A 16,232-nucleotide genomic window follows, 5' to 3' on the forward strand; every position below is an offset into this window, starting at 1 on the left:
AGAAGCATTTTCAGAAATTTCTAACACATGTTTTCTTACAAATAAGACAACTTTATTATGACATGAAATACATAGGCACAGGTATTTAATATTTTGACTAAAGTGAAAAAAACGAAGCAATCGGTACATAAATACCAGACTCAGGAGAAAACTAATTTGTTTTATGGGCGAGTCAAACTTTTTAGAGCATCTTGATCAGTTACAGCTGCTTATGAAAGTTAATAATGTTTTTAATTTTCAATAAATTTTAACTATTCATACTCATAAATCTGGCAACTATAAAGGAATTCTTAAAATCAGTTAGCAAATTTAGTCAGTAAAAATGAAAAATGAAACTAAAATAAAAAAAGACAACAGACCATGAAAATACTTCTACCAAGTATTTACTGCACAAATAACTCACACAAATGTATAAAGAAACCATTAAGACATTTATTTATACAAGTGACAAAGTATATGAAAAAGTCACACAGAGGTAAACTGGCAATTTTGAACTCTTTTAACTTACTAAATTAGCAACAATAACATATAAAACCCCCACTCAAAGCTGTAAACTTCTGGTGAACTGATATACTCAAATGGTAACACTGTAAAATGTTACAACTCCCTGGGAAAGCAATAAGGCAAACTTACTAAGAACCATAAAACTGTTTATATTACTTCATTTAATAATTCCACTTCCAGGAACTTATCCTAATAAAACTGAAAATAAACTTAAGAATTTAGCAATCGGGAAATGGTTTAAATAAAGTAAAAAGATTAAATAATCATTATCAAAACTAAATACAAATAGTCAAATAATATGAAATAAAAAATAGTTAAAAAAAGAGTAATACAAAATGAAAGTTCTGAAGTCACTTCAGCGAGGTGGTGACGATTACGGGTAATTTTTCCATTTGGCAAAATTTTCTTCAGTGTTTTCAGTAAAAGAAAAAGATCGATTACCATTTCAGAAAGTCACTTGTCGTTTCAAAACATTTATGCTCTTTACCATTAGCAAACTATGCATGCCAAAATTGAAGTTGAGAAACAGCCAAGATGCCCCAGGTGCTTGCTACTCCGTACCAGGCGATGTACGAAGGCGTACTGTGACTTGTCCCTTTCCAACAGGAAGAGGCAACCACCGCCACCTTTGGTCACGCAAAGTGCAGGGCACTGGACACAAGCAAAGCTGTCAAAGTCCCAGCTTACAACTCTGTGTGTCTGAAGTTGTATTTAAGGCATTATGATCACTAGCTCTTTTCCTTATCATTTTCTGTGTCATTTAAGAAAGTTCCGTTTTTAAAATGTTGACAATACGCTGAAAGTGCTCTACTGAAGCATGTAACTTTTTAGACTGAGTTTATATGAGGTTCACCACAAATACGACCATTTTTCTTTAACATATTTAAAATTTCGAGGTTAGAGGTTACAAAACAACTACCTTTGCAAGAAAGACAATCCATAAAAATCTAAAAATTCTTATTTGATGAAAATTTAACAACTCTTCCCTTTGAAACTAGATTTATTTGAATAAATGCAGTGGGATTTGAACAGACTGGCTGCATTATATACTGCTTTCCCATAACAAAAATATGAAGCACTCATTATACATGAAATTTATTCTTTTGGAATGTGACTGTTTTCAAAACTATGGTGAAGAGGGACAGGGACCTGTCAGTAGGCCACTTGAATGAAAATGTTTGAGAACAACTGTTTTTCAACATTTAAAGAGAAGGGATTAACTGCAAATACACGGCAAACCTCAGCATTTGTAAACATCATTTGAAAAAGCAAACTGAAAAAATACCAGGGGCTTGATACCCTAGAAAAAGGTATAAATAAATACTAAAAAATAAAGAAAAGAAGTTTTTAATTGAAGACACATTCTTTAGCTTAATTTTTTAAAATTAGGTTATTTAGTATATTGGCACAGGGTGGTCAACTGTATTGATTACCAGGAAAACATCTCATAGCTGCCAAAACATAAGCCATAGGAGCTGTCCTATGCTAATGGTGGAGTAGAGGTGAATTTAATTAAACATTTAGTCTTCTCTTTACCTTCCATTAGTGGTAGCAGCAATAATTTGGTTCATTTAGAAATATTTGTTATAAAAGTTTATTAGTTTCCAAGATCTAAACAAACACAGCTATTACCAAGATAAGTATAACATTATTAAAGAAATGTTCTTAATAATCATAAACTCTATAAAACATAAGAGTTAAATAATGGCTTTTTCAAACATAGTTAAGGAGTTTCAATAACCAGAGCCACCAGGAAGCCAAAATAAAGTCAAAGAAACAAATACACATTCACTTCATGACACCAAAGAAACATGTAGCTCATTGTTTTTCCCCTCTGATTAGAAAATATGGTCAACTTTTTCATAGGAGAAGACTTTTAAGAGAGATCAAAATCAGAAAGTTGCTTTTCCTGAATCTGATCTAATAGCATGACAATATTCTATAGTACAACAAGAAATGAACAACTGCAGGGCTATTTATAATGTACAGCAGATAAATTGTGCACCATAGAAACCATAAATGATGGACATTTTTCTTCATGCAAAAAAATAAAAAAAAACCCATAGGTATCATTTGTCTTTTGCACGAAGCCTGTCATTCTGCACACAGGATTCAAATGTCAATGAGGAAATGATAACAATCCCAAGCCAGTCTTAAAGTGTCTTAATTACATCGTCTTCTCCCTTTGTCTCATTCAGAGTTATACACTCACAGCTCAAAACTTGCTCATTAGACTCCTCAGGTTTTGATTTTTTAAGTGCCAGCTCTGCTGGGAGAAGAGATGAGCACCGCTGGAGAGACTGTGCAATGTCATCAATCGTCCATTTGTCTTCGGGCAGGGCATGCTCCTCCAGGGTGAATGGTCCCTGTTTGGTTCGCGTCAGCTCTAGCACATTGGCACAGGAAGAGAGTTCTGTGGCAACAAAAGGGGAAAAGAAAATGCATGATAAATGATTTAGTATTTCATAGTCTATCATTTTTCAAATGTCTGAGGGACTCAATTCAAACCATTCAAAACTACCCTAAATGTAAAGTTGTAATCATCCAAAATAATAACCAGAAGCCTTGAGATTATGAAATGATTAAGTAGCCAAATAATATTTAATAGCTCATCTAATAAACTGGTTTAAAGTCTAGAAGGAACGGGCATTCACTTTTCTTACTTAACCCATGAAGCAACCTCCTGAGGTAATATTACTCTCACTTTGCAGATGAGGTAACGAGGCCTGTCCCGTGTCACCACAGCCAGCCAATGGCAGGGCCAGATCTCCAACTTCCCGGTTGTTAGGAAGACGATGGCTTCTAGGTTGCTTTAAAAAATTTGACGTGTAGCAATGAAAACAATTTTTTTTTAAAGGAGTAATCTTTTCTTTTTGTCCCTACTTTTGAGTTAAAACATTTTATGCTTGAAAAAAAATGTTGGCCTTAGATTCACTATTCACATCTTCATTTTCTGTTCCTCTTTTTCTCCTCTCTCCCATTACAAGCATTTCACTGCAGCTGTGGATGCTGCTAACTGTCTGCCATAAACCTAGAATGCTTTTAAGGCTGAAAGCACAGCCTTCAGTACTGGCACAGTACTGGCACAGTTCCTAAGGCCAGTACTCAGAGACATGAAAAACGGAAAATTCCTTCTTCCCATCAAAAAGGAATATTACTCTCTAAATGGTAATTCATAATTCATCTTTATGCTTACCTTTGCCAATGTCACTGACCAAGCTTCTGATATAAAAACCTCCTCCACATTCGACATCTGGAATGTTAATAGTGACATGGTGAATTGCTAAGCTCCTATGAAATCCACTTTACATAGAAATGATGCCCCTAAACAAATGTAAAAATGCACTATGCAAACAATCGAGTGATAAAATATTTATGTGCCATAACATAAATTATTCATCTAGTAGCATATGTGTGAGACTGAAAAGTCAGAGTGTAGAGAAAGCAAATAGCAGAAACTCATGAGCATGTTTTAAATTACATGGCAAGTCATACCACTTTAATACTTCAGCCTCGTTCATTTAATAGGTTTTAAATAGTTAGAAATCTCAGCTTTGCTATCATGAGCTACAGACTTAAAAAATTTTTTTTCAGATTTGCACATCTTGTTCATTTAATAGGTTTCAAATGGTTAGACATCTCAGCCTTGCTATCATAAGCTGTAGATTTTTAAAATATTTCCAGATTTACATACTCGAAAAATACAACAAACAAACAAAAATTCCCTTTTCAGTGGCAGGAATTATGTTTGGGGTAATATATTACAGAGAGAACTCAGCATATTTAAATGTTCTTTTGGAAATATTCCTGAAAAAAATCATGAAATAACTTACAATTACACAATGTACCAGAACTGACTGCATGTCTAAACAGCTTCTTAGCTTAGCCTAATACAAGTTTATTGGTTAAGAGCAAGGCTCTGGATTATTTTTATTCATCCACAAGACATCCTGAAAAGAACTGTATTTCCACACGAAAAGACCACATTCCACCTGTTTCTAGCTTAGCATACACTAAAGTTATTTGAGGGAATTAATCAAAACTCCCCACCTAAGTATTTTAATTTCTTTTTTCCCCATCAGCTCAAGGTTGGGAGCCACTGCTGAGATTAAAGAAAAAATAAAGAGCACTAGGACCAAATGGAGGTGTGCTATCAAAGGTGACTCTTTGATGAAAGAGTCAAATGTGGCCTACTAGAAACCAATGAACAAATGCGACTGGAAAAACTTGAGGGTTTTTTTTTACTTTCATAGATAATATCTGCTTTGCCAACACAGCTGCTGCTTTTTCATGGAACATAGTAAAACACTTTTTAGCATATTTGTTTCATTGTTTGTCTAATGTTTTAGAATCAGGAAACTTAAGGAGTGACTTCCTAAAAAAACTGTACAAAACCCACAATCTACAGGAACTTACACTAAATAATAATCTCAAAAGGAGAAAAAAAGAGCAACAAAGTTTAGAAAAAAAGATTTGGGAAATTATTTCTAAAAGTCAACCTATTCAGAATGCACCATGAAATTAAGAGCAGGGTCAATTTCAGGGAGACTGAAGATTAAGAAGAACTACAGCTTTTGATTTTTCACAACTCTTACACATTCAGGGCTTTAGCTAGGAGATCATAAAATTTTCAAACAATAGAAAAAGCCTTTGTGGGTTGTAAATTTATTTCAAATATGGATTATAGATAAATTCAAATTGTTCATTTGAATTAAACTTTACCATATGTCCAAGAATACATTTCTGCATTACCCATTATTCCTATATTTTCATGATCTTTAGCAGTAATTTGTTGGTGACAAAGAGAAAGAAAAATCACTCAACTTGTAGAATTTCTTGTTCAAAAACTGAAAAAGCATTGTTTTAAAAGGACAAATAAATATTAATAAAAAAACTGAGTATAGACTATCAGGTACTAGCCAAAACGGGAAACAAGTATTCATAAGACAATAAAATAGAAAATACAAAATTTTGAAAATATGTATTCCTTACCTACTCTTCTCTATAGAGATCCAAAGTATGTTACTTACAATTTTATAGCAAGATAATATAAGAAACTCAGATGATTTAGGACAACTCTGAACCCCTATATAGCCATCAGATCAGATCAGATCAGATCAGTCACTCAGTCGTGTCCAACTCTTTGTGACCCCATGAATCGCAGCACGCCAGGCCTCCCTGTCCATCACCAACTCCCGGAGTTCACTCAGACTCATGTCCATCGAGTCAGTGATGCCATCTAGCCATCTCATCCTCTGTCGTCCCCTTCTCCTCTTGCCCCCAATCCCTCCCAGCATCAGGGTCTTTTCCAATGAGTCAACTCTTCACATGAGGTGGCCAAAGTACTGGAGTTTCAGCTTTAGCATCATTCCTTCCAAAGAAATCCCAGGGCTGATCTCCTTCAGAATGGACTGGTTGGATCTCCTTGCAGTCCAAGGGACTCTCAAGAGTCTTCTCCAACACCACAGTTCAAAAGCATCAATTCTTCGGCGCTCAGCCTTCTTCACAGTCCAACTCTCACATCCATACATGACCACAGGAAAAACCATAGCCTTGATTAGACGAACCTTTGTCGGCAAAGTAAGGTCTCTGCTTTTGAATATGCTATCTAGGTTGGTCATAACTTTCCTTCCAAGGAGTAAGCATCTTTTAATTTCATGGCTGCAGTCACCATCTGCAGTGATTTTGGAGCCCAGAAAAATAAAGTCTGACACTGTTTCCACTGGTTCCCCATCTATTTCCCATGAAGTGATGGGACCGGATGCCATGATCTTCATTTTCTGAATGTTGAGCTTTAAGCCAACTTTTTCACTCTCCTCTTTCACTTTCATCAAGAGGCTTTTTAGTTTTTCTTCACTTTCTGTCATAAGGGTGGTGTCATCTGCATATCTGAGGTTATTGATATTTCTCCCGGCAATCTTGATTCCAGCTTGTGTTTCTTCCAGTCCAGCGTTTCTCATGATGTACTCCGCATATAAGTTAAATAAAAGGGTGACAATATACAGCCTTGACATACTCCTTTTCCTATTTGGAACCAGTCTGTTTTTCCATGTCCAGTTCTAACTGTTGCTTCCTGACTTGCATACAAATTTCTCAAGAGGCAGATCAGGTGGTCTGGTAGTCCCATCTCTTTTAGAATTTTCCATAGTTTATTGTGATCCACACAGTCAAAGGCTTTGGCATAGTCAATAGGTGTCAAAAAGTTATTAACAAATTCTAACCTTCTTTAAATTCAAATTTTTAAAAATTTCCAATATCCTCGGGATCCATTAAAATTACAGAAAAGTAGCCAACTATAAAATAAAGGCACAGTAAATACAAATGATTTCAGATTTCTCCATCTTACCTAGTGTGAAAAATGGTGGCTGGAATTTCTGAAGGGAGAGACTGTATACAGTAACTGGCCTGGCAGGCTTTGCTTCTACTACTTCACCTCTCTTCATCAAAGTTGAAAGTCTCTGGCCATCTTTCTTTAATGCAGAATAGCTTGCAAAGTAGAAGAGGGAGACAAAGAGAGAAGAAGGGAGCAAGAATGAAGAGAGATTGAGAAAGCGAGAGAGAATAATTCTAGATTACAGCATGGAAAGAAAAGATGATTAGCAGCCCTTTCAACTGAAAATCCTTCTAAGAATGAACTTTTTTTTCTTGTAATCTACTCCACACTGGTGTCAGGGACAGAGTTCCTAAATATCTTTGAGGCCAATACAGTTCACTCGGGCACTCAGTGAGCAATGATGTCAATATTCCTCTCTAACCATCTTCCTGGAGATGGTCTATTCACGTCTTCACTAGTCCTCATTCTGGGTAAAGGGTACGAGGCATCCAGTAACAATGATCTCAGCTATATTTCCTTGAAACAATGCATTTCCATTGTAATATTCATTTTCACATAAAAGTTACCAAAATGTTTCCAAAGAAAAAATAAGCAAATAATCTACTTAACAGCACTTAACTTTGTGTGATTAAGTGTGATTAGTCCACAAAAATCCTTGGAACAATCACAGGGAAGAAAATCCTAAGACAATTCTTAAATATACAAATGTTTACTATATCTTAACAATAATGATCCAAAATAATGTTTGTTCAGATCCTGCTACAATTTTTAAGTCTTCCCATTTGAGGCAAAATTATAAAGAAACATTTCCCCACAGATATTTCATGTTCTTAAAAAAAAACTAAGATTAAAAAAAAAAAAACAAAATTCTAAAAGAATTTTTAGTAACATATCCTGACACATTTTATATGCCATTTTTTAAAAAAAGGAAGCAATTTGCTTGAAATTATAACGTGCACAAAAATATGGCTTAAGTGGTAAATCAATATACTTATACTTTTAATAAGTTATAATTCTCATCTGTTTCATTTGTTGCAGAGAATTGTGAAATATAAGATTCTGGGCCCAAAAAGAATGGTCCCAACACCTGACAGGAAGTGTCAACTGGACTCTAAAGCATAACTCTGATGCCTGTACCAGACGGGACTGGTCTCTTTTCCTGCTATTCTGGGAAAAGCAACATGTCTTCTGCTCTCCATAACTGCCCTGATGACTACAGGTAGAATCAGAAAAACCAACAAACCCTGGAAGAGCACAGATGTTAGGCTGGGGCAATACCCAGGGACAAAGGAGACTACATCCCGTGTGTGTATGCGCTGTGCTCTGTCGTGTCTGACTCTTTGTGACCCCATGGACTGGAGCCCACCAGGCTCCTCTTAAAGACATCAGAGGCCCTGTATCCTATCTGAATCAGGGTCACCTCACTTGATCAGTTGCTAGGTCTAAGACGTGCCTTGCCGTAAAGTAAAAGGAAGCCCCTCTCCTTTTTCTTCATTAATGCGATGTTAGCCACTGGAAAATAAAATTAAACATTTATTCAAATTCAACAATTGAACTTACAGGGGAGGTACTTGCATTATATTCCCAGTGAATTTCTGTAGAATGCTTTCAATATCTTCTTGTGTTATTTTATCTGCCAAAAATGAACCCAGAAAAGTGACACTAAAACAATCATAGAAGTACATATGCTATTTTCACAGTACTGACAACTCTGAAAATTTAAAAAAAAAAAATTTTCAACAAAGCACTTATTACAGTATACATTTTGTAGGTCATATTCTACCTTGTTGAGATGGATAAAATACACAATAATGAGATAAAAGGGGGAAAGTCTTATACTGTCCAATATTGAGACTAAATTCAACTTCCTATGTTTCATTTTTTTTTCCATTAAAAAGAATCCAATCATTTTATGTGCATTTACTACATACTCACTAGGGCCTTCAACAGACCTTAGAAAAATGCTGCATTAGCTACAGAAATGGTCCTGAAGTGATCAAAAATAATGTGATGACAAAGTAAGTAGAAAAATACCCACAAAGTTATATCTAAGGTTCTCCAGAGTTCAGATATTATAAATAACTAAACAAGTTATTGAAAGCTATCAAATACCAATCACATTTAAAATTTTACCTGATAGATTTCAAAACTGCTGTATGATTGGCATAGTATGAATTTTCTACACTCACATGTTAACTCTGTCCCCAAATAAAGCTTTATTTATCTGTCTCCTTCCCTCCCTTCACTGCTCTTAGAACTTCAGTCAGGAGTCTGGTCTCAAAAATAAGCCAGTGTAAGAAAGGAAATACACTGGGTGGGTTCGGGTTTTGATGTTATGGAAAATCTGAATGAACTTTTTGGCCATCCCAATACATAACAAAGATTTTATCTGTCTTAAGTCATGTTTCCAGCTTTTGTTTGATACTCTTTCAAACAAAATGATGCACTATTAAAATACGGTTCTCTAATTTTAACAACTGGAAACTAACAACTGAAATTCAACATTTGGGGTTTTCACATATAACTATACAAATTTCATATTCAGTAAAAAAACTAGGTTACAGAAATATTCTATAACTTCTATAAATTATAGTCAATGGAAAGAAATTAGTCTTCTATTTTCACTCTGTAGGAAATTTACTTGAACTTTTTATCCTGATATATACGTGTTGCATTTGATCTTCTTATTTGAACAATATTAAACAAAAACTAATTATTGTGTTTTGAATTAACTGTACTAACACCAGAATAAAAATTAAAAGACAGCAAGGAACACTGTCCAGATTTTAATATCAGTGCAGCAAGAGAGCTTTAATCTCTGTGTGACCTTGATCCTTATGAGCTAAATATGAACGAAAGACCAGAATCTACGAGACTCAAATAGAAAACACCTACAAAACTCAAAAGAATAGCACCTAGAAGCTCCAAAAAGGTAGAGCTGAAATGCCCATTTTGTTCAAATTGTTTTACAAACAGATGTATCTCATGATATGAATGAGGATTTTTTTCCATGAAAAATGTTTACTCTCTTGAAACATTAAGACATAATTATTGTTGATATGTTAGTTATGCAAGACTTCCAAATCTAGAGAGCCAATGCTACCACCATGCTGGCAATTGCTGAAAGAAATGCCACTGCTGATAAAATTGCTACAGTTCATAATTTAGTCATCCATACATTTTAAAAATAGGACCAAACAGCTTTCGAGTTCCACCAAGCTGGTCTCTTTACTGACATTTCTGCCAAGGCCAATTCCCCTGTCCTGCCTGGGTGACTCTTTTACTGATATTTTCCCACACAAGGTGACGAGATGTATTCTTTCTCATTCTACTTCTGCCATGGTGTCGCCTTCTCTGACTTAACATCCTAGGCAGGTATGGTTTTGCTGTTCCTGCAATTAATCATTCACAATTTTTAACAGCTATTTATTATATATATATATATATACACACACACACACACACACACACATATACATATACACACACACATATATATATGTAGGTATTATCTCACCAATGGAATTCTAATCTCCTAAAAAGCAAAGATAGCTTTTCTTCTTATATAATGCATACAATTAAGATGGTGCTCGAGACATTCTTGTTGAATTAAATTTGCTGAGGAATAATAGAATCTCAAGGTCAAAAGAGCATTCCTAGTCACCTAGGAATCATTTATTTGATGCTTGAATCACCAGACAGAAAGCCTATGCAGCAAAAAAATTTTCTTATAAAATTCAATGGTTGCTCATGATTAAAAAAAACAAACAAATGGCAAATTAGGAATAGAAAGCAATTTCCTTACTTTGATAAGAAAACTAAAAAGCCTATAGAAAAAAATCTATAAAAATAAGGTACAAAATTTGCGCTTTCAGATTAACAAGACTTATTCTAAAACTACAGCAATTAACATAGTTTAGTGTTAACACAAGGATAAACAGACCAAATGCAACAAGATAGATTCCAAACAAACCCACGCTTATAAGATGCTTGATTTGTGATCCAAGAAACAAGGTAGCGGGAAAAGTGCTGAGTGAACTGGATATCCATACAGAAAAAAACGGTAGACTGTAGATGTAATGTGAAAGGCAAAGCAACAAAGCTGCCAGAATGTAGAAAAATATCTTAATGCTTTTGGCATGGGAAAAGTTTTCTTAAACAGGACGCTAAAAAACTAACCATAGACTAAAGTAAAACCAGCAACTTGTTTTCCAAAAGACACAGCTAAGAGAGTTTTGTAAAAGACAAGCTACAGAGAAGATAATATCTGTAACACACGTGATCAAACAGAAGAGCACATATCCAGAGTTTTGGGTTTTTTCCCCCATAAAACTCATACAAATCAATCTTAAAAAAAAAAAAAAAAGTGACTCAATAGCGAGGGAAAGAAGAAGCAAAACAAAGAAGTGGGGAAGAGACCTGGACAATAAACAAAGACGGCTTAGTACCCAAAAGACATGTGATAATACTGCTGTATCTCACTGTGAAACATATGATAATACTGCTGTATCTCACTGTGTGTGTTAGTTGCTCAGTCGCGTCTGACTCTTTGCAACCCCACGGACTGTAGCCTGCCAGGCTTCTCTGTCCATGGGATTCTCCAGGCAAGAACACTGGAGTGGGTTGCCATTCCTTCTCCAGAGAATCTTTCTGACCCAGGAATCAAACCCTGGTCTCCTGCATTGCAGGCAGATTCTTTACTGTTTGAGCTGAATCTCATTAGTAATGAAATTTAAAACCACAATGAAACACCATGACCTACTGACCAGAATGGCCAAAACGAAAAACACTACTCATTACCATGTGTTGCCAAGGATGTGGTGCAAGTAGAACGCTTATACACTGCTGGTAGAAATGCAAGGTTGTACAACCACTTTAAGAATTACTTGGCAATTTCTGGTACAGTAAAATATGCACTTACCCATGACCCAGCAATTCCACTTGGGTATGTATCAGGGAGAAATTATTGCACATGTCTATCAAAAGACAGGCATAAAACACACATTGCAGCTTTATTCATAAAGTCTCAACCTGGAGTCAACACAAATATCTCAGGACAGAAGAATATGTATGTATACACACACACATCTCTCTACGTATTTTATACAGATGCACATAAATGTATGAGTGTGTGAGTGCTAAGTCACTTTAGTCAGGTCCAACTCTTTGCAACCCTATGGACTGTAGCTTGCCAGCGTTCTCTGTCCATGGGGATCCTCCAGGCAAGAATATTGGAGTGGGTTGCCAAGCCCTCCTCCAGGGGATCTTCCCAACCCAGGGATCGAACCTGCGTCTCTTACATCTCCTGAATTCACAGGTGGCTTCTTTACCACTAATGCTACCTGGAAACCCACATAAGTGTCTATGTACATATACAGGCTTCCCAGGTGGCGCTAGTGGTACAAGAACTCACCCGCCAATGCAGGAGATGTAAGAGAGGCAGGTTCGATCCCTGGGCTAGAAAGATCCCCTGGAGGAGGGCATGGCGACCCACTCTAGTATTCTTGCCTGGAGAATCCCATGGACAGAGGCTTTGCCGGACTACCGTCCAAAGGGTCAGAGAGTCAGACACGACTGAAGCAACTTAGCACATGTACATATACATACTTTTTTTCACACAGGAGCATAGGCAAAGCTATACTATAGTTTTAGGATTATCAGCAAAGCGTTGGACATTAGCATAGTAGTTATATTTAGAAAAGAAAGATGTTACAGTCATTGGGATGGGGCAGGAAGGGGGCTGCTAAGAATTTTTCTTTTTTTTTAAGCATTTAAAAATATTTATTTATATTTTTGCTGTGCCGGGTCTTCATTGCTGCACACGGGCTTTCTTTAATTGTGGCAAATGGAGGCTACTCCCTAGTTGCAGTGCGCGGATTTCTTACTGTGGCGGCTTCTCTTGTTCCATGGGCTCTAGGGCGAGTGGGCTTCAGGAGCTGAGGCACGTAGGTTCAGTAGTTGTGGCTCATGGGCTCTGGAGTGTGGGCTCAGTAGTTGTGTCACAAGGGCTTAGCTGCCCCATGCCATGTGGAATCTTCCCAGACCAGGGACCAAACAGGTCATCCCTCACCACAAGGCGGGTTCTTAACAACTGGACCATCAGGGCAGCCCCTCTATTTCTTGACTAGACTGGGAGCTGCATGGATATTTGTTTTGTGATAGTTCATTAAGTTGTAAACTTACACTTTCTTCACTTTCCTTTATTTGCATAATACTTTATAAGAAAAAAGTTTCAGTATAAATAAAAGGTACCATGGGATGATGATGCCCAGCTACACCCTAGCCCCAATATAGTGTGTGCCTTATTTGTTTAAATGACAACTGGAGATCCAATTCAACTTTTCAGCTTCCTCTAGGATATGTGGGCAAGCCAGACCACAATCTAGGAGGAGCCACTTGCATCAGATACAACATTAGCGGCATCCATTCGAGAAGACTTGGCAACATTCTCTTACGGGACCAAGAGGTGGTGGTGTTTAGAAGAGAGGGTTAGCAAGAGATGGCGCTTACAGTTTACATGTCTTGCCTCCCAGTAACAAAGCCACAGGAGGCACAGAAAAAAGCTATTTCCATCACCAGAGCAGTAAGGCCGTCCCAGAAGCTTGGCTCATATCCAAGACAGCCTGGGAAGCCACGGCCTCAGTGTCCTGAGCTCCCTGAAGAACAGATGAGCACGCTGGAGCTGTGTATACTCAGAGACACGGGCAGCTGTACCTGAAACGAAATACCTCACTGTGGATGAGAAAAGAGCAGCAGAAGGTAGGAAGATGCTTTGCCTTTCCTGGGACTTCCCTGCAGTCTTTTCAACGCCTCTATCACCAGCCTGGTTTATTCACACCCGCTGAATACTTTATTCTATATGCCATCCATAGCTCTAAGCACCAAAAACCAAGAGAGACATGGTCTCAGCCCAGCTTAGGAATTAACGTATAAAAATATATTAAATAAATGGCAAAAAATACTATTTAGAAATAACAGAAGGTGTCAGGATAGAGAATAAAAGGGCCCTATTAATAGGGTTTGAACGTTGAGTCTGAGCTAGAGACTCATTTTGTATGGCTAAAAATAGTAATTTGTCTAGATAGGATAAAGTGACCTGAGGTCATTCACATGCCATTTACTGCATAACCCCTTGTTTTACCCAGATGGTGGCTGTTTTCAACAGGTCAATTAAAAGCTGTATTTTTCATTGCTGTGATGACTGGTGGGTGGCATCAGCAGCAGCACTTAATAGGAGGCCCAGGGATGCCAGACGGCCTGTGGCGTGCACAGGGCGGCACAGCGAGGAGCTGTCCATGCTCTGCACGACTGCCGGACAGCTGCCAGATGCTCAAGTGGGCGACCTTCTGTTTAGAATTACTTTAGGCTAGAACCGAGCTTCCCTTGTGGCTCAGCTGGTAAAGAAAATCCACCTGCAATGCAGGAGACTGGGGTTTGATCCCTGGGTTGGGAAGATCCCCTGGGGAAGGGAAAGGCTGCCCACTCCAGTATTCTGGCCTGGAGAATTCCATGGCTTGTACAGTCCATGGGGTCGCAAAGAGTCAGACACGACTGAGCGACTTTCACTTCATTTAGGCTAGAATCTAAGTCCATTTTCCACTTAAATACAGAATTTTTTGTACAGTCTTGTTTAGTTGCCAAGTTGCGTCTGACTCCTTTGCGACCCCATGGATTGTAGCCCACCTGCCTCCTCTGTCCATGGGATTTCCCAAGCAAGAATACTGAAGAGAGTTGCCTTTCCTTCTCCAGGGAATCTTCCAGACCCAGGGATGGAACCTGCGTCTCCTGCACTGCAGGCGGATTCTTTACCACTGAGCCACTGGGGAAGCCCCCAAATCATTCTCTTCTTCAGTTGCTCCCACAAGGGGATACTGAACTTTTCAGTACTGAGTCATGAACACAACACACCTGTCTGCCTGCATTTGACTTGTGGCATTCACAGTGACTGATGTGTAAGTATCTGTTACATATATGTATCTGATTACTTCATGAAGACTTTCGGTGTAGTAATATCTGTGCATTTACACACTGATGTGACTATTTTACTATAAATTACCTTTATTTCTTCTTTATAGTCCATTTACTATAGTACATTGATTTTTTTCTTTTAATGTGTAGGTAGGGGAGAAAACCTCTGAGTTTTATTTCAGCATAATTAAGAAGGCATTACAAAATACCAGTTACAGGTCTTAGGATTAAGTCTCAGAGGGTTGAAAACACAGGTCCTAGTTCTCCATATGACACAAGTTTCTTTACAAGGTAGGTTTTATATTTATTTCCCCCTTGGTACCTGCTGTGCAGCTTAAACAGATGACAAACTATGCTGCCTTACCAAAATTATACAGAAAAATCATGTCAATCAGCAAAACTCTCTGAGCTCTCATTTTCTGGGACTACAAACAGTGTTCAGTCAACTATAGGGAGCTCTCCTTTTGAGGGCCTAAAGAAAGTTGTTTCGTTTCTTATATTCTCAGATTTCAAGACTATAATGAGATGATTTCAACACACTAACATACTTTCCTTAAGGTAAGTAAGGTCGTAAATGATACAATACAAAGGAGAGTTTTTAAAAATTCCAAAATGCTTCAGGGTAGTCCTTCCTACCAGTGTGTATTGAAGTAGTTCATCCCCCTGGTCCTCTTGTAATATCCCTACTCAAAGAACTGCACCATCACGTAACAGTTTTAAAACCCAGAAACCTACATCTTTTTTAACAACTTCCTCTCTGTCCCCATCCAACCAACGAGTCTCACCAATTTTACCGCCTCGCCATTCTTCTAACTATATATAAACTGACATATAATGTAGGATACTCTGGAAATCTCTGACATCCTCCTAGGCCTCTTTAATCTTACGAGCATTCTGGCTGAAGATTATGGTTGGCTTTCCATTAAGTGGGCATATGCTGTTATTCCATCATAATAATAATAATGATTTCAAGGTTAATTCAACATTTATTTTTTAAAAGACTCAAAATAAATTGGTGATTTTTCTCTTCATTATGGTGCTTGATTAATCATGCAAGATACTAAGCCACATATAAATGTTAACATGACAAGAGAAGCCATTATGAACAAGGAGAAGGTTGGTCTCTCTACTGGGGGAATATGTAATATACAGTAAGACCACTCAACACAAAAACATAGGGAAGCAGATGTTAGACTGCCTAAAGCTACATTAAAAAAGGTAACATTAAGCACAGGCAAAGAACAAAACAAAACAGAAGGCTTACAAATAATTCAGTTGATGACATAATAATGTAGGTGAACTGACTGTACAAAAACCACAAGTGCTGCATTATAAATAGCATAAGCACGATGAGAGTTGCTAGGAAACCACTTCATTTACCTATCCTTTCTTAAAGAAGTAAAAGAAGGGATGGTAGAAAAATTAA

General features: G+C 37.3%; 1 protein-coding gene across 2 annotated transcripts in view; it reads right to left on the bottom strand.

Annotated features, from left to right (window-relative positions):
* Window positions 1-367: 367 nt before the first annotated feature.
* TRUB1 (TruB pseudouridine synthase family member 1) overlaps window positions 368-16,232 on the bottom strand; it is a 32,893-nt gene continuing 17,028 nt past the window's right edge. Inside the window, exons 5-8 of one of the 2 annotated variants that reach the window (XM_027528926.1) lie at window positions 8,399-8,471; window positions 6,851-6,990; window positions 3,701-3,757; window positions 368-2,917 (exon numbers count right to left, since the gene is read on the bottom strand). In XM_027528926.1, coding sequence (XP_027384727.1) covers window positions 2,658-2,917; window positions 3,701-3,757; window positions 6,851-6,990; window positions 8,399-8,471 — 530 coding nt within the window. In that variant the 3' untranslated portion in view covers window positions 368-2,657. Of the gene's footprint in view, window positions 2,918-3,700; window positions 3,758-6,850; window positions 7,072-8,398; window positions 8,472-16,232 lie in introns of both variants that reach the window. The other variant, XM_027528925.1, reaches the window with a different exon arrangement.

Source organism: Bos indicus x Bos taurus, chromosome 26 (assembly GCF_003369695.1).
Source record: "Bos indicus x Bos taurus breed Angus x Brahman F1 hybrid chromosome 26, Bos_hybrid_MaternalHap_v2.0, whole genome shotgun sequence".
Lineage (NCBI taxonomy): Eukaryota > Metazoa > Chordata > Mammalia > Artiodactyla > Bovidae > Bos > Bos indicus x Bos taurus.